The sequence below is a fragment of the Petromyzon marinus genome, chromosome 43 (genome assembly GCF_048934315.1).
Source record: "Petromyzon marinus isolate PM22_M1 ecotype Great Lakes invasive population chromosome 43, UKy_Petmar_22M1.pri1.0, whole genome shotgun sequence".
NCBI classification, from domain to species: Eukaryota; Metazoa; Chordata; class Hyperoartia; order Petromyzontiformes; family Petromyzontidae; genus Petromyzon; species Petromyzon marinus.
In genome coordinates this window covers 4,506,888-4,529,033 of record NC_133709.1, presented here as the reverse complement: position 1 = coordinate 4,529,033, position 22,146 = coordinate 4,506,888, and the positions used below count along the sequence as shown (strand labels likewise).

General features: G+C 55.9%; 2 protein-coding genes across 2 annotated transcripts; one reads left to right on the top strand and one right to left on the bottom strand.

Moving 5' to 3' along the window:
- The first annotated feature begins 7 nt into the window (after positions 1 to 7).
- ZNF598 (zinc finger protein 598, E3 ubiquitin ligase) lies at positions 8 to 15,810 on the top strand. The gene is made up of 15 exons (XM_032970122.2): positions 8 to 525; positions 2,264 to 2,376; positions 3,407 to 3,536; positions 4,088 to 4,299; positions 5,172 to 5,389; positions 5,717 to 5,804; positions 8,196 to 8,383; positions 8,731 to 8,863; positions 8,985 to 10,786; positions 11,192 to 11,389; positions 11,605 to 11,815; positions 12,200 to 12,362; positions 12,771 to 12,942; positions 13,675 to 13,772; positions 14,534 to 15,810. Exons 1-15 carry the CDS (start codon positions 349 to 351, stop codon positions 14,627 to 14,629), a joined length of 3,999 nt encoding a protein of 1,332 aa, XP_032826013.2. The 5' UTR covers positions 8 to 348; the 3' UTR covers positions 14,630 to 15,810.
- Positions 15,689 to 21,952, bottom strand: RPUSD1 (RNA pseudouridine synthase domain containing 1). The gene is made up of 6 exons (XM_032970207.2): positions 21,076 to 21,952; positions 19,909 to 20,032; positions 19,041 to 19,143; positions 18,447 to 18,548; positions 17,483 to 17,634; positions 15,689 to 17,019 (listed from the first exon to the last, which is right to left on the bottom strand). The coding sequence occupies exons 1-6, from the start codon at positions 21,255 to 21,257 to the stop codon at positions 16,765 to 16,767; spliced, it is 918 nt and encodes a 305-aa protein (XP_032826098.2). The 5' UTR covers positions 21,258 to 21,952; the 3' UTR covers positions 15,689 to 16,764.
- Between the last annotated feature and the right edge of the window lie 194 nt (positions 21,953 to 22,146).

The following is a 22,146-nucleotide window of genomic DNA, read 5'->3' as shown; positions in this document are numbered from 1 at the left end:
CATGATGTCACTGGCCGCGCACGCTGCCATGACTTCATGACTTCGCGCGCGCGACAAACGTCACGGCCCGCGCGGCCTCGCCCAACGGAGGGCGGCGCGCGTCGTTCTCCTGCCACCCGCGCCCGCCCCTGAGCAACGTGGCCGCCGGTGGAGTCGCGCGGCGCGGTCGTTGACACGCAGGCGCGTGCAATCGCCTTCGCCGTGCGGTCACTCCGCCCAGCGAGCCAGGCCCCCCCTCCCCGGCTCCCACCCTCCCAACACCACCACCACCCTCCCATCACCGCCGTCGCCTCATCGCTAACGCTACACCATCACCGCCAACGACAACACCATCGCCGCATCGTCGCCATGGCCAGCGCGACCAAGCCCGCCGCGGCGCACGGTCCGTGCGTGCTCTGCTGCCAGGAGGTGGACGTGTTCGCGTTGGGCAAGTGTGACCACCCCGTGTGCTTCCTGTGCTCCACCAAGATGCGGGTGCTCAGCGAGCAGCCCTACTGCGCCGTGTGCCGCCTGGAGCTCGCAGAGGTGCCGACCCTTTCCACTCGCCTTATCCCCAGGCCTTCGCCAGCCCGCCCGCCCCAGTTGGGCCCCATACGCGTTCTCTCGCGGAGGCCGTGGTTCCTGTCTGGCCTTGTCTATTCGGCTTAACCGCTGCCTTGGTCGTTTGTTCACTCCCCATTTGCTGCCTTCCCCCCCCCACACACACACACGGCCACTGCCCGATCTTCCCCAGCCTTCGTTTGACCACCGAAAACCCTCCCCCGTTGGGAGCTCGCGCGCACCCTCCCGACCACGTTCTCGTGTAGAGGCGCTGGTTCCTGTCTGGCCTTGCCCGGCCCAGCCTCGGTTTGTTGTCGCCTGTCTCTCCCATACACCCCCACGGCCCTCTCCACGGCCTTCACCCGCTCCCGACTGAGGCACCCCCGAATGCCTTCCCTAGGCCGGCCAGCCTTGGACGATCTCGGCTGCCCCCGCCACTTCTGTGCACAGAGGCTGCCGGTTCCCCCGTTGTCCTGGCCCAGGCCGGGTGGCTGTCTGGGTGGGCAGCAACTCAAAGTCAGGTCCAGAGTCTTGTGCTCAGCCAGGCGGGCCCCCCCCACCCCTCCTCGTACCCAACCCAGGTCCACAGGGCACATCGATTGCCATATCATTCAGGTGAAGGCGGTCGCGGATGATAGTTCGCGCCTCTTTGCCTGTAAATCGGGCTAATTGCTTAACCCCGCGTGGCGACATTTAACGATAACAGGCGGCCTAATTTGAAGGAGGTGGTGGTGGGGGGGCGGGGGTCCTCACTTGGATGAGACGCGGATAATTGAGCCACAATTGTATCACCAAGGCGGTGGTGATGATTCCGTTCATGGCCTTGAACCATCACCCGTCATAAAGTTAGTGTACACTGTACAAGGTATGAGTTGACTCAACCATCGGCCATAACGCTTGCCCCTCCCCCCAAGCGGTCACCAATCTCTCACGGTTACCTGTGATGTGCACGGTAGTTTAGCGAGCTTGCCGCACTGCACGCGGGCTCATTTCGTTGCTACATCTCAAGTGGTGATGCGTTCCCCGCGCACTCTGCCAAGTCCATCGTTTGTCTCCCACATCGATCAAACATTCTAACCAAGGCGCGGCCAACCCACCGACGTGTCTTAACATTTGCCTTGATTAAATATGTCCTCGCTTCCAACGCGTTGTTCCTCTTGTCCGTTTCATCACGAGCACCTCTTGAGAGATGAGGTTTTTGTTTCGTCGACGTTAGTTTTTCTGATACGTATAATGTCAACACCGTGGTGGTCAATATTCATTTAGTCAGCATGAAACAATGTATACCGACATGTCGTTTAGACAAACTGTAAGCAACATATGCTAATGCCCAGATGCCTTGAAACCATTGGTGGAAGTTCCACATTCCCACGGCGGACTGCAGGATTTCCATAAAAGGACATCAACATCCACGATTATTCCACAGCTGGAAGAAGGGCTTCCCCAAGCCATTAACTCTTCACAATCCTGTGCGGTTGGGGATAGTTGGGGGCGGGTTGAAATTGTGATTTACGCAGACGGACTACGAACGTCAGCTTGTTGTTGGCCAGGAGCGGAGATTATTTATAGTGGAGAGTGCGTTGAGGGGCAGTACTTGAGAGTCGGTGGTCCATGCGTCTTCCATTGCCTCGGTTGGCAATTCTCAATCGGTCAAATGGGTGTCTTAAGCTCACCTCCTGCCCTGCCCGTGGGCCCTGCCAATGCCGTGCGCGCCGTCCGGCAGGTGGTGTTCACGCACACGCTCGCCCCCTTCGCGTCCTTCGACACGAGCCGCATGACTATCGACCGGGAGCACGGCATCTGCTTCGACTGCGAGGGCACGCGCGACAAGTACCGGTCAGTGCCAAACTGCAGCTTGTGTACAATATTCTCCGGCACGTGTCGTGACGGGGGAGGCATGGCGGCGGGGGGGGTTCCGCAAGATCCGACCTTGTCCGTCCGGTGCTCGCCGAGCTGCATTGGCTTCCGGTTACCGAACGAATACATTATGACGTCGCACTCATTACACACACAAAGTTATTTACACAAATGAACCACAATAACTCGCTGATTTCGTCAAGGAGCATAAACCCTCACGCGAACTCCGGTCATCCTCGCAGCGGCTTTTGGGCTGGCCATCGAACAAAGACGATCGCCGCATCGCGCTATTTCCAGATGTGCTTCTGCAGCCGTCTGGAATGCTCTTCCGATATTAGGAAGCCACTGCAGATATGCACTTTTAATTACTAGGTTGATAATTCATTTATTTAGAACTGCTTTTTGTGTTTAGTTTGCTGTTCTTCCCCCACGCCTCCGATTCGCACGGTTGCCTACATGCTGTGTGAAAGAAGTTCAACGTACATCGTTGGCGGGTTGCTCCTCTTACCTCTCCCTAGCCGGTCCCCAGCCCCCCACTCGGCTCCCGCAGACTTTGTCCGTCTTGGAACTCATCAGCGCCGCGCCTCGCAGGGGCGTTTGCACCGCCGACCTCGCTGATGCTTGCCACGAGTGACGCCGTTGGTGGGCTTTTCGTTGTTGTTTTGTTTCGTCGTGTTTTTAAGTCGCAGTTGCCGAGCAGCGCGAGAGACGAAGCGGAAAAAGAGAAGCGTTGTGACCTGCCGCAAGTGTGGTGCTGGTGGAACACAGTATGGTTGAGACTAAACGGTCAATTCAACATGGGTGGAGGAGTCAATGAGTGTAGTTCATGGGAACAGTAACTGGGCAATTTTAAATCACTGTCGGGGCTCGGCTGTTACCACGGATAACGCAGTTGTACAACTGGCAGCATGACTGTACCAATGGAGATTTGGGGGGGGGGAGTAAAAAACACCAAACAGATATTTTGTCCTGACCCGTCACATCACCGCCCGGCTTCCGTCACGTGCAGGAAGCTGCTGCTGCACGCGTGCCCGCGCTGCCCCGCGCTGCCGCCGTTCTCCACACTGCAGGAGCTGCAGAAGCACATGAAGCAGCAGCACGAGTGCTTCCCGTGCGACCTCTGCCTGCGCCACCTCAAGGTGAGTGGGGACGTACGTTGCGGTGCGACGTGGACTGCTTCCGGGGAGAGAGAGAGATGGAGGGCGCTCTCTTCACGATTTGTGTTCACTTCAGGTGATTCATGTGTCAGTTCACACATGCGCTCCTATATTTGTTCTTGGGATTCTCTTTTTATTTTGTGATTTGCTTAGCTTTCCGAAACTCTTCACTCACATCAGTTTTTGTGTTGTTGTCGCAACTTTCTGACTCGCCCCTACTGGACATCTGTGAAAAAGAGCTCCGTAGCTCATCGGATGCTTCCACTCTAAATAAAGATTCAAATTCTATGCGTATCTGCTTGTGCATGTATGTCTTTCTCTTTATTGCGCGTGTGTGCTAATTACCATACAGCTGTGAGCTAATCGTTGTTACCTTACAACATCCGTCCCAACAGTCTGTTCAAGGCTACAAGGAGGAGGGGGAGGAATCTTCCGTCTGTGTGTGTACATGTGTGTCACACATTACGATTACATTTCAAACGGGAGATGTTCATGCGTTTGTGCGCTCGTGTGTGTGCGTGCGTGCTGCTCAGATCTTCTCAAGGGAGCGACGCTGGTACACACGGAAGGAGTTGGCGCATCACCGGCGCACGGGTGACCCAGACGACCGCTCGCACCGCGGCCACCCACTCTGCCAGTTCTGCGACCAGCGCTACCTTGACAACGACGAGCTGCTCAAGCACCTGCGGCGCGACCACTTCTACTGCCACTTCTGCGACGCCGAGGGCACCAATGAGTACTACAGGTGAAGGGGGCAGGCCCAGTGGCCTCTGGGCCAGCGGTCCCCATCAGCCCTGCCGACTGTACCCATACCAACCCCGACCAGCCCTACTAACTGTAACCCTACCAGCCCTCCCGCTTGTACCCACCTACCAGCCGTACCGACTGTGTAACCTTACCAGCCCGACTGCCTGTATCCCCCCGCCCTACCAGCCCTACCGCCTGTGTACCCATATCAACCCCTACCAGCCCTACAAACTGCGTACCCTTACCAACTATACTGTGTACCCATACCAACCCCTACCAGCCCTACCTCCTGTACGCTCCTATCTGCCCTACCATCTGTTTACCCATGCCAACTCCTACCAGGCCTACAAATTGTGTATCCCTACCAGCCCTACTGTGTATCCATATCAACACCTACCAGCCCTACAAACTGTGTACCCCTACCAGCCCTACTGTGTACCCATACAAACCCCATTCCAGCCCTACCGACTGGGTAACCCTACCAAACCTACCACCTGTACCCTCCTACCAGCCCAACCCGACTGTGTACCCCTACCAACCCTACCCATTGTTTCCCTCCATTTGGAATCAACATGCGTTTTTGAGTATTTGGCTGATAAAATATCCACGTAATAAGCCACTTCGTTGGGCAATCGTTTGTGGCCAGGTCGCTTCTGAAAATCAGAAATATAACTCAGTGGGCCTTACCTGGTAAGATAAAAAAAGTTTAGTTTTTGATTTGCTTGCATTCACAATATAAGCACTCTCGGTGTGTGTATCGTTTTTGGGCCCGCATCTTCTCTTCACTCTATAACCCCGGACCGCGCCGTTGCTTTTAACCCCTCTACCCTCGTCGTCGTCCCCACTGACCCCCCCCCCCCCGAATTTCAGCGACTACAATTTCCTTCGGGAGCACTTCCGGGCGGAACACTTCTTGTGCGAGGAGGGCCCCTGCCAGGGCCAGGAGTTCGTCAATGCCTTCCGCACCGACATCGACCTGCGCGCCCACCGCGCCAGCGTGCACAGCCGCAACCGCGCCGAGGCCCGGCAGACACGGCAGCTGGAGCTGCAGTTTACGTGCCCGCTCCGCCGGCATCTCCGCAACGACGGTGGGCGCCACCGCACGCCCAGAAGCCGGGGTGGGGGGGGGGGGTGACGGTGGGGGGGCAGATGGTGAGGGGGGTAGTAACGGGGGTGTTACATGTGGGGGGGGTGTGTTTCGGTCACGTGGTGACCAGGTGTGGTGTCCAGTTTGTGGTGAGCAGGTGTGGTTTGTGGTGTGTGGTGAGCAGGTGTGGTTTGTGGCAACCAGGTCTGGTGCGTGGTGTGTAGTGAACAGGTGTTGGTGTGTGGTGGCCAGGGGTAGTGTGTGGTCTGTGGTAGCCAGATGCAGTGTGTGGTGAGCTGGTGTGGTTTGCGGTGTGTGGTGTGAGCAGGTGTGGTGACAAATGCGGACTTTGAAGACGTGGAGCGAGATACGAGGAGCAGGGGTCCACCGCGACGACCGAGACCCAGGGAAAACCGGTACACACTCACCTGCTCACACGCTCACCTGCTTGTACTAACACCGGCTCTCGCACTCACCTACTCGGAGAGTCACCTGCTCACACAACAACAACAACCGCCATTCGCCACTAAGTGGCGGTGACGTCACCACGACGCTTGTGCCAGGCCATGTGCACCTTGAGGCCACGTGAAGTGTCGAACGCCCGCTGACAGGAGGTCACTGGGCAGACCCAGGTGCCACGGGTCGACTGACGAAGATGACTGGCTGATGCACCACCTGTGCCCCCTACTGTGCCAACCTGCTGTGCTTTAGCCACCCGGCACTCCGCTCGTTGTTGTGAGCGTCGCTCCTCCGCCCTCCGTTGTTGTTGGAGGGCGATTGCCTCCAACTGCCCAGTAGCATCCTTCACGAGCCTCCTCCACAGAGGCCGATCTTGACACCACTGGTACCAGTCATCGGCAAGTCCACTCAGCTCCACGTCCTCCTGCACCACATCACTCCATCTCTTCTCTAGCCCGTGCCGCGCCCATTTATTCCCCTCGATCCGGCCGAACAAAAGCTGTTTCGGCATGCGGTGGCTGGGCATGCGGGCTACATGACCCAGCCAACGCAGCCTTGCCCTGCCGGAGGAGCTCACCGATGGGACCTTGCCCAGATCTTTCAAAGATTTGTGAGCTCACACAATCCAGCCTGGTTAAACCCAGGATGGATCGTAGGCAGGCTAGCCTAAATGTTTCTAACCGGCGAAGATGTTCCATTAGGGGGGTCCACGTTTCGCAAGCGTAGAGAAGGGAGGAAATGACCGTGGCCGAGAAGACCTGAAGCTTAGTGCGGAGTGACAGACCAGGTAACTTCCACACAGCATTACGCAACCGATGAAAAGATATTGCCGCTCGACTGATTCGGAGTGAGACCTCTGCTGTTAAACTGGAGCCGGTCATAAGCACACTGCCCAGGTATGGGAAACTCTCTCCACAACTGCCCCATCACCGATTGGGAGTTGTGGGGGTGGAGTGTCCAATGGTACAAAATACCCAGGCAGGTGCTTAGTTTTGGTGGGGCTCATGGTAAGGCCCCATCTCTTAGTGGCACGCTCCAGTCTCAGCAGCAGCGTCTCCAACTCCTCCTCTGAATGAGCAGCTATTACCAAATCATCTGCATACATAACGTGGTTGAGCAATAGGGAGCCATCGCTTGACCGCACCCGGGCATCGTTCAGCCTCCCATTATATCTGTACCAAATGGAGATTCCCCCGGTACAGCTTTTGAAGGCTTCATGAACTACGTGGTCAAAATAGATGTTAAATAATGTGGGAGCCAGAGGACATCCCTGTCGCACCCCAAGATCTAAAGGGAATGGCTCTGACTCCCAGCCACGTAGTTTTACCCGGGCCCGCTCACCATCATGAAGGTCCTTAATGATCGTGAGCAGAGGGTCAGGGACTCCAAAAGCACGAAGAACAACCCAGAGCCCAGGCCTACTGATGGTATCATAGGCCTTGACCAGGTCAATAAAGCAGAGATGTAGGTCTTGTTGGAATTCACTACACCTCTGCTGTAGCAGACGAACAGAAAATATGGCATCTGTGCAGGACCGCCCTTTCCTGAAACCGCATTGGGGCTCCGCAAGCCTCTCCTCAGCGTGCCTGGCAAGGCGATGTTGAATAATCCTTGCTTGGACCTGCTCACACGCTCACCTGCTCACATGCTCACCTGCTCACATGCTCACCTGCTTACACTAACACCGGCTCTCGCACTCACCTGTTCAGAGAGTCACCTGCTCACACGCTCACCTGCTCACACGCTCACCTGCTTATACTAACACCGGCTCTCGCACTCACCTGCTCAGAGTCACCTGCTCACATGCTCACCTGCTCACATGCTCACCTACTCACACTAACACCGGCTCTTAACAGTCAACTGCTCACAGACTGATCTGCTCACATGCTCACCTGCTCACACGCACACATCAACTCAAGCACCGAAGAAGGCCAGCACGGTACACAAACGGGAGGGCGGCCAGCATCACGCCCAACCGCCTTTCTCTCCCTAGTGGCGATGTTTACATACCACACCAGGTACTCATTTGACGCTGAGTCGACCTAGGAGAGGCCCAGGACCGGTTCAAATAATCGTCACTGTTGTTGGCCATGAGTGGGAATCGAACTCGGGTCGCCGGGTTCGCAGCGCGCTAACCACTACACTACCGCTCCCCACCGACACACATACCTGCTCACACACGCGCACACGACAATCACGATGTGCCTATGTTTTTCAAAACGTACGATGCAATTATCGTGAGTCTTGTACCGTACGACGTACCGTAGTGTCATCATACCGCGGCGCCCCTAGGTGACGCACGCAAACTACGACTAACCGTGCCGGGTGTGACTTCCTTTCGCGACCAGGGACGAGGGCCGGGAGTTGGTGATGGCGCTGCGGGAGTCTCTGGGTGCCCAGCTGCAACAGCAGCAGCAGCAGTCGGCCGTGGCGGCGGCAGCAGCTGCTGCAGGAAGCGGAGCGGAGCAGACCGCGAAACGATACTCTCCTTCAGGCGACAGGGACAGCCCGGAGCGGGCGCAAACGGAGGCCGAGGGTGAGGTCCCGGAGTGTAACCACACTGCATCGCGCAACAAACAGCACCGCTCTCCATCTGGGGATCAATTATAATGCTTGACGGCAGCAGGAAGCATCTTTGGCCGAGATAACGAAGTATTTGGTCAGACATTTCACAGTTGAAAGTGTTCATACCAGGTCCATCTCTGACACTTGGTCAGTGTCATGCTCTGTGTCGCGCTGCCCAACGTGCCATCCCCGATGCTGTCCGCATTTTCCTGCTCATAACGCCGAGCTGTTCACTGTTTATGAGCCCAACATCCTCTTTATCACGAGCCGTCATCCGCTCTAACGAACCATCCCCCCCACACCCTGTCTCGCCACCAGTGGGCACGAGGGTGGCAGTGACGGGAGACACGGCAGCCAAGAGGGTGGCGCTGGCGGCCGGTCAGACGGTGTCCAACGGGCCGCTCGCCCACGACGAGTTCCCAGCCCTGGGCGCTGTCGCCACCTCCGCCAGGTAGGCCCCGCACGCTGCTGCCACAGCCACTTAACGGGACACTATCTCCTTCCCGGTGATGGGTGCTCAATCCTTTTTTGTTCCGCATTTCTGATCATTGGGGGGTTTGTTTGAATTTCAGCTTGGCGTCGGAGAGCGCGCACGCGCGTTCCAACATGGCGGCCAAAATGCACAAGTCTCAAATCCGGGTGTTTGATGAGGAGTTCCCGAGCCTGACGGGCTCCACGCCGGCCTTCGTGCCGGGCTTCGCCGGGCCACCCTGCCGAACCTTCGCCCCAACGCAGTCTCAGCCACAGTCGAAGCCCCAGCCTAAATCCAGGGAGGAAGAGTTCCCTAGCCTTACGAAACGGCAGAAGGGCCCGCCGGTGAGAACACAGGGCCCGCCGCCTCAGGGCCCGCCGGTGAGAACACAGGGCCCGCCGCCACAGGGCCCGCCGCCACAAGGCCCGCCGCCACAGGCCCAGCAGCCGAGGCCGCAGCCCAAGCTGGAACTGGAAGACTTCCCGAGCCTGACTAAGTTGGGCTCGGGACGCGTGCCACCACAGCGCATGAAGCTGCAGGCCAAGGCTCGGGGGAACACGAGGGTGGAGGAGAGAGAGGATGAAGAGGAGGCGTTCCCGAGCCTGCAGTCGCTCCGCAAGGGATTGCTGCCGACCCCGGACCCACAGAAACGGCCACCCAAGCTGGAGGAGAGGACGGCCGGCATCGCCGAGGACCGCGCGAGCGCCAAGGCGGTCAGGACTGGCCCGATCGGCTCGGCGCCGGTACGGGAGACGGCCAGGTCACAGACGCAAGCGGAGCCACAGAAACCACAGCTGAAGCCGGTGACCTTGAGCCGAGAAGACGAGCCCAGCACCCTGGCATCGCTTGGGAAGGCGCTGGTCTCCAGGGCGCTGGCACCAACGCAAGCGCAGCAACAGCAGGAGGCTCGCAAGACCCCCCAGCCCAGTTCTTCCCATGAGGAGCGTCCCTATCTCTCAGGGGTCCAGATTGGGTCCCGTCCACAAGCGCCGCTGGACGAGGACTTTCCGAGCCTGCCGACGCTGATCCGGACAGAGCATCGCACCGGCGGGGGCTTGCCCGGCGGCGGGAGCGGCGGCGGTGGCGGCGCAGCCCGGCAGTCCACGGTGGCCGCACGGGCGTTCAAGGAGGACGATTTCCCAGTGCTCATTGGGAAGGGCCCGACGCGGCCAGGTCTGGTGGGGGGGCGCCAGCAGCAGCGCGGCACAGGCGGCGCCTCCGCGTGGGGCAGCTCTGGTGTTACCGCGGCCGCCCCGGTTCCTCCGGCACCATCGGACCAAACGTTAAAGTTGGAGCCGCCGAGCTTTCCCACTTCTTCTTCCGGCGCCGCCGCCGCCGCGGCAAACGTGGCCGCAAGCGCAAAAGGGGAGAAGAGCAGCAAAGTAGCCGCTCGCAAGAACCGGAGCGCGGCAATCGCGGTGATGAAGGGCCTGGACCGCGATGACGACGACGAGGAGGACGCCAGCCCCGCTGTGACCTCGCTGGAGTTCCGATCGGCGCCCACGCTTTTCGACCTCTCGTCGCTACTCGCCGCACCCAAGGTTTCGGGCAAGGGCGGCGGGAAAAAGCAACTGGGCGGGGAGCGGGCGGATGAGAAGAGGGCCGCGACCACGACCGCGGCGGCTCCGGTGAGAGCAGCCACCGTCGGCGAAGCCAAAGCGGTCGCGCCCGAGGCCCAGTCCGCCGCGGACGAGGCGTCGCGAGCAAAGGCCAAGCGGAAGAAGGGCAAGGGGAAGGCCGGGGCGAGTACGGCGGCGGACGAGGAAGGGGCGGCTGGAAGCGAGAGGCGGAAGGTGGGAGCGGACGATCCGAAGGGCGCCGGCGGGGGGGCCGCGGAGGAGGCGGGCAGGAGCAGTGGCTCGGAGAGCGAATGCTGGTGGGACAAGGAGTGGGAAGAGGCAGGTGAGAAGCGCTTCAATAAATTGATGTCGTTCGGTCGCATTTTGCTTCGGTGTTGATTTTCCATAGTCTTGTTTGTGCAGTCCCCTTTGTATTGTTTCTGGTTTGTAGGTTCGCCCGCTCGATTGCCCTATAGAACATGAGCATGTAAATTAGCATGGACGTGAATTGATTGGTAAACACGCAGATGGACACGTGTATCGCGGGCGACGTTGATTAGCGACTCGATGCGTCGACTCGCGCCCCACGGGGAGAGCGGTTCGTAGGGGGTTTCCCGCCTTCGGGAGGCATGATGTGGCTGGCAGCGGCCACCACGAGGCGTTTGTCTCCATCGATACTGCTCTCTGACGATTGTCCTCCTCCACTTCCTCCTCTCTCGCCACCGTCATCTCTTTTCCCCGGCTCCAGCCTCCAGCGCTAACCAGACGAACGGCACCGAGCGGCAAACCCTGGCTAACGGCGTCCCTCGACCACCCCCGGGCCTGGCCGCCCCTCCTGGCCCGCCGTCCCTGCTGCTGCCGGTGCGAGCAGTCAGTGGTTTCCTGAGCCTTGAAGATGACTTTCCGGCGCTGACTGCACCTGCTGTACCCCGCAAGCCACCGCCCGGTGAGCCACCTCCACACACCCTCCCTTTTCCCCGTGCGTCAATTTACCCAGGTTTCTTTTGGGTAAATACCTCCTAGGAATACAACTTTATTCTAAAATTGCACTGATTATTGTACGGATATTTGGTGATATTCAACCAGAATAGAGCTGTGCGAAGTCTAATTCCGTGTTTTTGGATTTTAACCATCTATCGCTTATTTCTCCCTCCGTGCCAGGTTTCGTTAAGTCTGGCCCTGTCACCACCGCTGCCGCTGTGGTGAAGCAGCCCCCGCCCGGCCTGGGGGGACCAACCACGGCTCCCCCAGGCTTTGGGGGGTCCCCAACGAGCATCGCCCCCCCGGGCCTGGCCGCAGTGGTGGCCGTGGCCGTGCCGAAAGGGGCCCCTCCCGGGCTGGTGGCCGTGCCGGCCGCACTCGGCGACTGCAGGTGATGCCGGCACTCCAGGCAATCGTCAGCCACGATCTAACCCCAACGCAGTATGTTGATATGTGTATGTCTGTGTGTCCGCATGCTTATGGGGAGAAGCCGTCTAGCTGCTAGCGCACGGTGCTACGAACCCAGCGGCCCGAGTTGGATTCCCGCTCTTGGCCAACACCAGTGGTAATTATCTGTCCTGGGCCTCCCCTAGATCGACTCAGTCTCAAACAAGTACCTGGTGCGATGTGTAACTATGGATATCCACCCCCTCTTCTGCTGTGCCGGCCTTCATAGGCGCTCGCTGTCCCCAACAATCTTTTAAGGCGACACAATGGATTTTTGTCTTTGTACGTTAATGTATCGTGTGCCTTTTGTGTGTGTGTGTGCTTGAAGAGAGGGGGAGGTAGCGGGAGGTGACGGCGCCGGCACTGGCTACATAGCCCCGGAAAACTTTGTGCAGCGAAACCGCTCCCTGATCGATCGCGTGCGCGGGATCCTGGGGGAGGACGAAGCCAAGTTCACCGACTTCAAGAAGCTCTCGGGCCAGTTCCGCCAGGTGGGGGCACAAACCAGCGGGCCACAAAACCAGACAGACCTGGGGTCAATCACAATCGTAATCTCATCTCAACCAATACAATGCCCCGCTGCAGCCAAAGGGGAATCTCCCCTCCCCAATGGCAGCTATCACTGTGCAGCACAAGGTATACGCAGTGCAGTTTGCTACGACTGTCATTCACAATGAACTGTAATCGTAGTGTAAATGTAATTGCAGCTAATGGTGCTGGTGCGTTGTAATATTCATTGATCGCGGGTCTGGACAAATCAAATAGATTATCTGTGGCTTCACGAATATCTTTGAACGTCCCAGACGTCCCTGTGAACTCGCCCATGAACTTACCTGCCACCCCCTTCCCCGCCGGCCCCCCTCCCCCCCCCCCCCCCCCCCCTCCGTGGCGTCGCTCAGGGCTCGCTGTCAGCGATAGACTACCACGCGCGCTGTGAGGCCCTGCTGGGCCCCGTAGGCCTCGGCATCGTGCTGCCGGAGCTGCTGGTGCTGCTGCCCGACACGGAGAGGCAGCGGCAGCTCTTGGACGCCCATGGACAGAGGCGGCGGCGACAGCAGCAACCAGGCACAGGTAACAATGATAACTTGCACGTACGGCGAAGTTATTGTTTGCCATGCGCTTTTACCCAATAAAGTAATTATGTGGGTCATTTATTTTTAGCGAGAGAGAGAGCAGCAAACTACTATCCATCATCATCGTAGTCCGGCTTGTAAAGATTCACGCCGCTCGTCCCTCCTCCCTGGGTCATGATTTTCATTCGATAATTTCATTATTTTTGCCTCGGTTTTTACAGTCGCATTTACATTGATAAGCCAACATGTTGCCATAAGCAATCGTCCTGTGTCAAAATCGTAAAAATCGCGCACCGTTTGACGTGCGAAGCGATCGATGAATCGATGTATCGTCACTCTCCTGGCCTGGAAGTTTACCGCTCCCCCACCCCCCTCTGTACACAAAGTCAAGGCAAGAAGACCCCACAATGGTTCGGAACACGTTACGATAACAAGCTCGGACAGTATCCCAAACTAACTATTAAAGAAACAGGCAGAGAAAGGATCATGATTGAACAAAGTAGAGATTCTGGCTAAAGAAAGGGAACCATTGCAGTAATGTTATTCAGCCCCCAGCATCCCTAATCAGGTGACACAAGGCACGGCTGACGATGCAGTGCTTATTCCTGTGGCATAGAGTATCCGTGAACATCTCGTGAAAGCCTCGCGAGACGTGGCGCTGCCACGTCAACAACGGCGTGCAGAGCGCTCGGTGCCGCCGCAGTCGTTAACGCTTCGCTGCCACCGCCAGGTGCAGTAGGGGCGACCCGGAAGAAGAAAGGGCAGGGGGCAAAAGTCGCGGACTCCGGGAGTGAGCTTGACTGCCGCTGCTGCCCGTCCTGCCAACAGGTGAGCGACGTCCACGCTCCGCCACGCTCGTTATGAACGCGGTCCTGTGAACGTGTGTGTACGTGTGCGCACGTGTCTGTACATGGGTAGCGGTAGTATAGCGGTTAGCACGCTGCGTTATGAACCCGGCGACCCGAATTCGATTCCCGCTCATGGCCAACACCAGTGACAATTATCTGAACCGGTCCTGGGCCTCCCCTAAGTCGACTCAGCCTCAAATGAGTACCTGACGCGAGGACTAAACATCGCCACTAGGGATACAAAGGCGCTCGGGCGTGGTGTTGGCCACCCACCCCTTTGTGTACTGTGCAGGCCTTCATAGGTGGTTGCTAACAGCACTTGCCCCAACAGTTTGTCCAGGGTAACAAATCTTCCTGTTTTGGACTCGCCAATAACTTCGACTAGTGGTGTCAAAATCGGCCTCTGTGGAGGAAGCTCGTAAAACTCTATATTGGAGAGTTCGAGGCAGTCACCATTCAACATTGTGGAGGGCAGAGGAGCGACGCTCACAACGAGCAGAGCTCCGGGTGCCTAAAACGCAGCAAGATGGGACAGTGGGGAGCACAGGTGGTGCATCTTCAGTCATTCAACCCATGGCATCTGGGTTTGCCAGCAAACCTTGGGCAATTCACATGGCCTTAGAGTGCACCTAGCGTGGCACAAGCACTGTGTTGAGGCCACATCAGCCTTCAAAGACACTCGCTGTGTATCCAAGCCGGCTGATGGGCTCCGTGTGCGATTGTCATTTTCATCGTCGTCAGATCGTCGGCCCTGCGGACTGGTCTTGGCACACGGCAAGGCACGGAGGGGAGGACGAGTTCCCAGCACTGCCATCGGCTGCTCGCTCAACCCTCTAACTGTTTCTCACTTAACCCGGGCCCCTCCAGCCCCACCGGCCATCCCATGTGGCTGCCCGTGCCAACGTTGCTGCGGGGACAGCCCTACAATCGCGAACTGTACTGGAGTTGCTGGTGGAGGTGCTGTCACGGTAACCCCACGTCTCCACCCCCACAGTGTGCAGTTCCATTATATTAATTGGAGAAAGGGACAGGAAAAAATTATAATGCTGAAACGGTAATTTGTTGCGAAGGCAGCAGTGCTCTTATTTATGCGCTCAAGGTAAATAAATATATTGGGAGAGCGAGGAAGGCCGAGCGATAACGTTGGGTAGAGGCACGAGGTGGCGACTGCAGAGGGGGCCGAGTTGGAGGGGCGGTCGCATGTTTCCACGAATGTTGCCAATTAAGATGCCTCGTTACAAGCCAATAAGCCAGCGACACAATGCGACAGAAGTACAAAGCTCAGAGTTTAGCTTGCTGAGAATTGCCACGGAAACGTACGTTAAAACAAAAACGGCAGATTCAATTTCTGTTATTTATTGTGCCCGACAAGAGGGTGCAACGTGGTGTTACAGGCACTCCTGCACTTCAACAGAGCTTCAAGTAGCAGTGCAAGGACGCCTTTATCAAGCAGCACTTCCCTGCTCCCCATGGTGCCTCGCAGCGATGAGGCATCTCCGTGAGGGATACACCCTCAAGACGTAGATGTTACCACCGGCAGTGTAGTCGCTTACTTGAACAGGCTTTGGGGGGAGGGGTGGGGTGGCTGGCTAGTCTGAACAAGAGTCGGACAGTCAGACTCGCCTTACTGCTGCCCCGCTCATGCCTTTGTCGTGAATTTCTCCCAGTCATTACCCGACTCACCCATGTTATTTGGTGAGAAAAGAATGGAATTCTTTATTTTACGTTTATTTCTTTTGAGATGCCACATCCTCTGCCAGGTGATAATTTACATCCTGCTGGGACGAGAGGCAAGGGTCAGGGTTCAATGATTAAGAGGTGATGTCAGGAGTACGTAAACACAGGGTGTTTAAATTAATGGCTTACTATTTAAGAACAGCATAAAAAATAAGGCCATTGAATAAAACCCCCAAAAAAATTTATTCTTCAATAAATAAAAGACATGACAAAATATTGGTTCTGAGTTAAAATTGTTTTTTTTCCTGCAAACCTGCAAAATAAAATCCGGTTTGTCCCATCATGGTTTCCAATCGTGAAGTCGGTAGACTGCAGCTTGTGTGCAAGTTCATTGTGAATTAGTCATCCATACAGCTTTCTCTATTTCAAACAATACCCTCGCCACACATTGTTATCACCACTGGATTGCAACATGAAAACTATATTAAAAATAATAATTTAAAAAGCTTCTTAACTTGTTCAACGCTTTATTAACGGTGAGTTGGCGGCGCAATGGTCAGCGCGCCCCACTCAACGAACCAGGCGACCCGAGGTTTGACTCTCGCGTAGGACGGACAGCATCGGTGGCGAGCGATATCTAAACCCGGTCCTGGCTGCGCTCCCCTCACTTCACCGACCCGCACTGACAAGCGTGGCGAAGTATAGGGGAGGAGAGAGACCTCGTCCTGGCAGTCAAAGGAACTCAAGGCTATTCATGACTGTTATAAAGTAGCACAAAACGTGGGTGAATATAGGCTCACAGATGAGTTATACAGGCCCTGATTAATAAAGGATGGTATATTGCAATGCAGTTTGATTTGTTTAGCATCTAAAGGCACTGCACAGAGAGCATGACAAGCACCCCGGGATCTAGAGGGGAGGTGCTTGTATTTTTAAAGGACGATGGGGATTGTTTATATGCAGGAAACGGTCGGATGCTTTCCAGTTTCTAGTTTTGTTGAAGGAAACCAACGATACATTGGGAGGCAGGAGATCCAGAGAACATCGGCAGGACTGGAGCGGTCAGGAGTGGCAAAAGGTTAATGGAGTCACTTGGGAGAGGTCACCCCGCAGTGGATTGAGAATGGCTAACGAAGACTATAGTTTACAGTGAAGTCTCGAGCACGTGTACACTCGCAAAACAAGGCGTGCATGGCAGCATTCTCTTGAGAACGTGCTTCCAAACCACCCCCCAGCACGATGGTGGTGCTGGCGCCAACTTGACCTGACTCGAATTAGAGGTCGCACGCCTGGGGCTAGAGGTCGGCTGGCCACTCCTGCAGCCAGCGCCGCAGTCCCTCCGTCGCCGCCTCGCTGACCGGCCCGGCGCTCCTCGTACTTGCCGTGCGTCGCCGTGCCAACTCCACCTCCGCCTCCTCCGCGGCTAGCCTCGCCTCCGTGGCGACGGCCTTCCTCACCACCTCGGCAAGCGCCTCGTCGACGCTCCGCAGCGTCTGCTCGGGGCACCAGCTCGGGTCAACGTCTGGCACGAATGGGTCGGGCGCCTCCGCCTGCCGGTACCGGGAGCAGCGGCACAGTTCGAGTCAGCATTTGTTTTTATTTCGGTCTCGGCCTGCGAATTAAATGTAGTCGCTCTCAGTCTAGTCGACTAAAGCGGTGAAACACTTGGTGTGAGGGGGTCTGCAATTTATCCCCCCCCCCTTTTATAAAAAAAAACTCAACACATTAGTTGATAACACTACCTTAAAATATATGACGTTTTGGGGAATGGCCCTTAATAGCATTGGCAACGCAGCAAAATTATTTGAATATCTCGTCATCCAATCGGTGACATCGGTCAATCTTTTTTACATACTACACAGCCAATTCCAATTTTTGTTCTTCCTCGGTGTACTGCAGTCTCTTTATATGTTTTTTATTATCTTAGTCTGTGTACAGAATCACTCGTCCCGTCGCAGTCGGCCGTGTGCTGTGGTGCGCGGTGAGTGTGCGGTCGTCAAGTCGTCGACGCGCCTGCACCGTGCGTTCTCCGAGCGGCATGCGGAGCAGCGCGGCGTGCAGCATGGTGCGGTACGGCGCCGTGTCGGCGCGCAGGCTGTACGTGTAGTCCCCGACGATCGCGTGGCCCACGGCGTCGCAGTGCACGCGCAGCTGGTGCGTGCGGCCTGCGCGCGGCGGCCATGCACAAGGACGCAACAAAGAAAGATCCCCAGTATAGCCTTAACTGACTGCTTGTGGACAAGTGCTGTTCGCGAGCACCTATGGCTCACGAGGGAGTGGGTGGCAGAGCACCACGCCCAGCCAGAACAGGAACGCGGACACACGCGGGGATTGATGCGAGTATAAATACACATGGCCAAACACGTGCGTACACCCACCAACGCAAGCCTATCACCACCTATAGCCTGTAGTGTGCAGAATCTCACTGGCGTGTAATGAGTCAAATCTAGGAATTGTCAATATTTGGGGTCTTGATTTTATTCAAACAATCGGTGCTTATTGTCTTACTTGTTCTGTATGATCTATCTCCTTGGTATTGTCCGTCTCATCCGTACTACGTCTCGTCTAAACAGTGATTTGTCTATCTCGTCTGTACCGTGTACAATTGTCTCATCTGAACTGTGTGCTCTGTATTCTGCATTGTTTTTTATTGTCTCAGTCGACATGACAAGGACCCGTTCTCAGATTACTATATTCTCTAGATTATAAGACACTCTTGGAAATTAAGACACACCCCCAAAACGTGTACCCGGTGTAATTAAAGTTATACAAATCTGGTCATGCACAACTGCGAGAATAAAACACTGCCCCAACTTTTGCTTTAAAATACAGCAGGGGAAGTGCGTCGATCCGGAATATTTGGCACATCCCCTGGCGAGTGACCGACTTGCCAACCTTGCCCATCGTGTGCGAGAGAGAAATCACACGAGCGAGCGAGCGGTGGTGGCGTCTCTGTTGGCACCATGCAGTCGCACACCTGTTACGGGCTGCAGCAGCACCTTGGTGGCGGGGTCGTCGCCGTAGCGACCGGTCTGGAGCACCGTGAGCTCCGTGAGACATGGCTTGGGGTTGTCGCAGCCTGTGGGAGCATGCAGCAGAAAGGTCGTGGCACAAAGGCCCCTCCTACACGTTTCCACAAATGTGGCTATTTGCGGTCAACGCGACCACATGGCTTAGCTGGAGTGCTCTTGCCCAGTAATGTTTGAATAATCAGTCTGACCGAGGTGGTGAAAACAGGTCAAGAAATGCTTTGTTTAATTGGGCCCGAAAACCCGTTAGGCTGATACACTAAAATAGTGCGATACAAATGTTTGGGCTTGTGGGAATGAAATTAAAGTACCTGAGGAAGGTTAAACCCATTTGTTGAACTGAAACGCTTTTCACCTTCCAGCTCACCAGAGATTTGGGTATTTCCAAAATCTATATGATCCACCAACCCTTAACTTCAAAGGACTGGATCACACGCCTGTGAATCGCCTGACAGAGCTGTTTAGGGTTATTTGTAAAACCTGGCAAAGAACTCCAGTCCTATGAAACCGGATCATTTCCGGCACCATGCCCCACTTCTCACCTGGGGTGGCCTCCACGCACATCATGTGTGTCTGTCCCTCCCTGGTGTCCTTCCCAATTGCATAGTCAATGGTCATGTGCTCCTCTTTTACGTGTCCCCTCACCTGCACACGTCAGAAACGGGAGTTCGCACCTCAGTTTACATACATTACATGGCAATTATTTTTTACACGATAATTCTCAACAGCTGAAATAAAGCCAGATTAAGTGCAGAACATTTAACATGACCGTCAATGGTGACCATACAGACTCATGCTTGAGAAACCCGTTTTTTTATAATTAAATCATGCGTGTTCATGGGTCCGTATGTCCATGGATTTCTATGCAAGTCTGGTGGGTCTTTATACCAATTTAGATCTCTGTGAGTTAATGCCGTGAAGGGTTGGGGTGGCCATTCACAGGTTGAGAATTGCTGCCCTATGTATACGATGTACTGCATATGAGGAAAGGCTGCGATACCCAACGCTTAATTCAACTCCTTTTCCACTCCAACATTTGACTAAGAATTTCAAGTGGGGAAAGGGGGTGGGGGTTGAGGGGTCCGAGCCACGGCTTTTTGGCTGGCCATCAAACAAAGACGGTCACCGCATCGCGTGCTTTCAGATGCGTTTCTGCGACCGACTGGAACGCTCTTACGATATTAAAAAGCCACTGGGAGTTACGCACTTTTAAATCTGTTTTTTTTATCTAATTGTCCGTCCCCCCCACCGATTAGCACGGTTGGCTAACTACGGTACAGCCGCTTCAATACGGGCTTTGTAGGATGAACATTGATATGTATAAGGGCACGGGGGGGGGTGACCAATAAGGTTTGAATCGGTCTGTAATAAGGTAGGGCACTGCCACATGCAAGCCCACTGCCGGCTCACCAGAGCGAGGTACGCCTTGACGACTCGCCGCTGGCTAAAGGCTCGGAAGGCCCCACCAGCCGCCTGGCGGCTCAGGGCCACGCACAGCGCGCCACTCGTGGCGTAGTCCAGCTGGTGGCAGAACCTGCCGCAGAGGGTTACGACGAATGATACGAAAACACGATGGGAGTGCAAAGTCTTAGGAAAGGTAGGCAAATCGCACGAAAAAAAATTCGTCTTTTGACCAGGTAAAGGCCACTGAGCAATTAGCTTTTTCAGAAGCGACCTGGCCACATGATTGCTCAACGAAGTGGCTTGTTTATACTCTTTGGTTCTATTCGGTAAAGTCACGTAGGTAAAAAATAAAACAAAAATCACGACGTTTCGGCCACAACACAAGCGGCCTTCATCAGGTGAAGGGATCAGGCTGTCTCGAGGACAGCGCTGGAGTGAAACACAGCCACGCTCAGACCGCGGACCTTTAAGTGGCTTGTTCACGTGTAAATAGCCAAATAATCTAAACGCATACTCTGTGGTTCTTTCGGTAAAGTCACATAGGTAGAAAAAATAATAGATCACGACGTTTCGATCGCAACACAAGCAATTGTCATCAGGTGAGACAACGCTTCAAATCTAAACGCATGTTTCTAAATGTGGATGGAAATAGCATGGGTGCATTATAATCTCATACGCGTTGTGCCAATGGTTGGCACACACGACTTGCAATCCATAGGTCCCACCGTTTCGTTCTGCTGGTGCGGCAGTTGAAACAACGGGGCAAGTTTTTTTTTTTTCAAATATCCTCGCCTCTTGTCACCCGGCAGTATACATCAACAGTCGGTCAATGGGGCAGGTTCTGGTGGTGATGGGGTAAAGTGTGGGCAACTCCCACCTCTTCAAAGACGTCTGGCCTGCGTGGAGTGAGGCCGATAATGCCCACGAGAGTGAGTTCTAGAGAGCGGGAGACCCTTTCGCCAGCGGTGGTGTGAGCAAGGAATTGCAGGGCTGCACCTTTATAACATTTGCGTGACAAAAAGAAACACTGCACCGCTTGGCAATCTCTCCCAGTGTTGTCCATTTGGCAATTTTGTAGCTCGACTTGGTGGACTTTGGGTTCCTCTGGCGACGTAGTCGAAGCGACAAGGGGTGAGTTTGGGGGGGGGGGCGGCGTTGTGTAGCAGGCGACACCTGAATCCGTGGCGGGTGCTGGGGTCGAGGAGTTGCGGGTAGCGGTGGCGGAGCTGCTGCTGCACGGTCAGCGTCTCGCGGGGCCTCGTGCTGTCGATGCGCAAGTCCCAGTGCTTGTCCAGCACCAGATAGTCGGCGTCCTCCAGCAGCACGGACAGCTGCTCAAGTCGCGCCGCCTCCATGCGTACGCCAGGGCTCCCCCAGCATCAACGAGGAATTTGGAGGGGGCCAGGGACCTCTTCCAGCATTAAGACATTGGAGCAGGGTGGGGGGGAGCTCCAGCAAACGGCGCTGGGATTACGGAAGCCTCAAGCCTCAGCTTCCAGGAACTTAGACCAGGGACCTCCAACGTGACAAAACTGTGTGGGGGGTGGGGGTGTGTGGACACCTCCAGGAAACAGGGTTGGACGTGAAAGTCGGGCCGATTGAGAAATCAACAAGCAATGTAGGGCTGGCCCAGAGCCCTTCAGAGAGCCGCAGCAACCAGGGCTGGACCTAAAATATCCATGAATGGATCAGTCCACTCTAAAAGCACGAATGCATTCTCCGGAGCTCCGGAAAGTAAGACGCCGCAACCCGAACTCTTGTCTGTGTGTGTGTATTCGGTGTCAATACAGTTGTACAAATCTGTCCGGCGACACACACAGACACACGCGCACTATCGCTCACACACCGGCCGGACTACGAGACTCGCACCGCAACGTTTTTAATTTAAATGCGTTAAATAAAAGCGTGTTAAATGAAACCGCAGAGCCGGCGACAGCGGTGCGTCTTATAATCGGGCAAAGCAACAGCGACCCCCCCCACTACCACGCACACGCCACCGATCAGCCCACATGGCCCCGGCCGAGCGGTCGCGCGCCAATGACGTGCCGGCGCTGACGTCACGCGGGCGGGGGGGGGTGACAGGGGTGTTGTTGGCGGGGGTTGTTAGCGGGGGGGGGGGTGACGGGGGGTTGTTGGTGGGGGTGACGGGGAGGGGTGTTGTTGGCGGGGGAGTTCGCGGTGGGGGGGGGGGGCGACGACGCCATCTTGCTACTTCCCACGTGGCTTTCGTTGCGGCCAATCCCG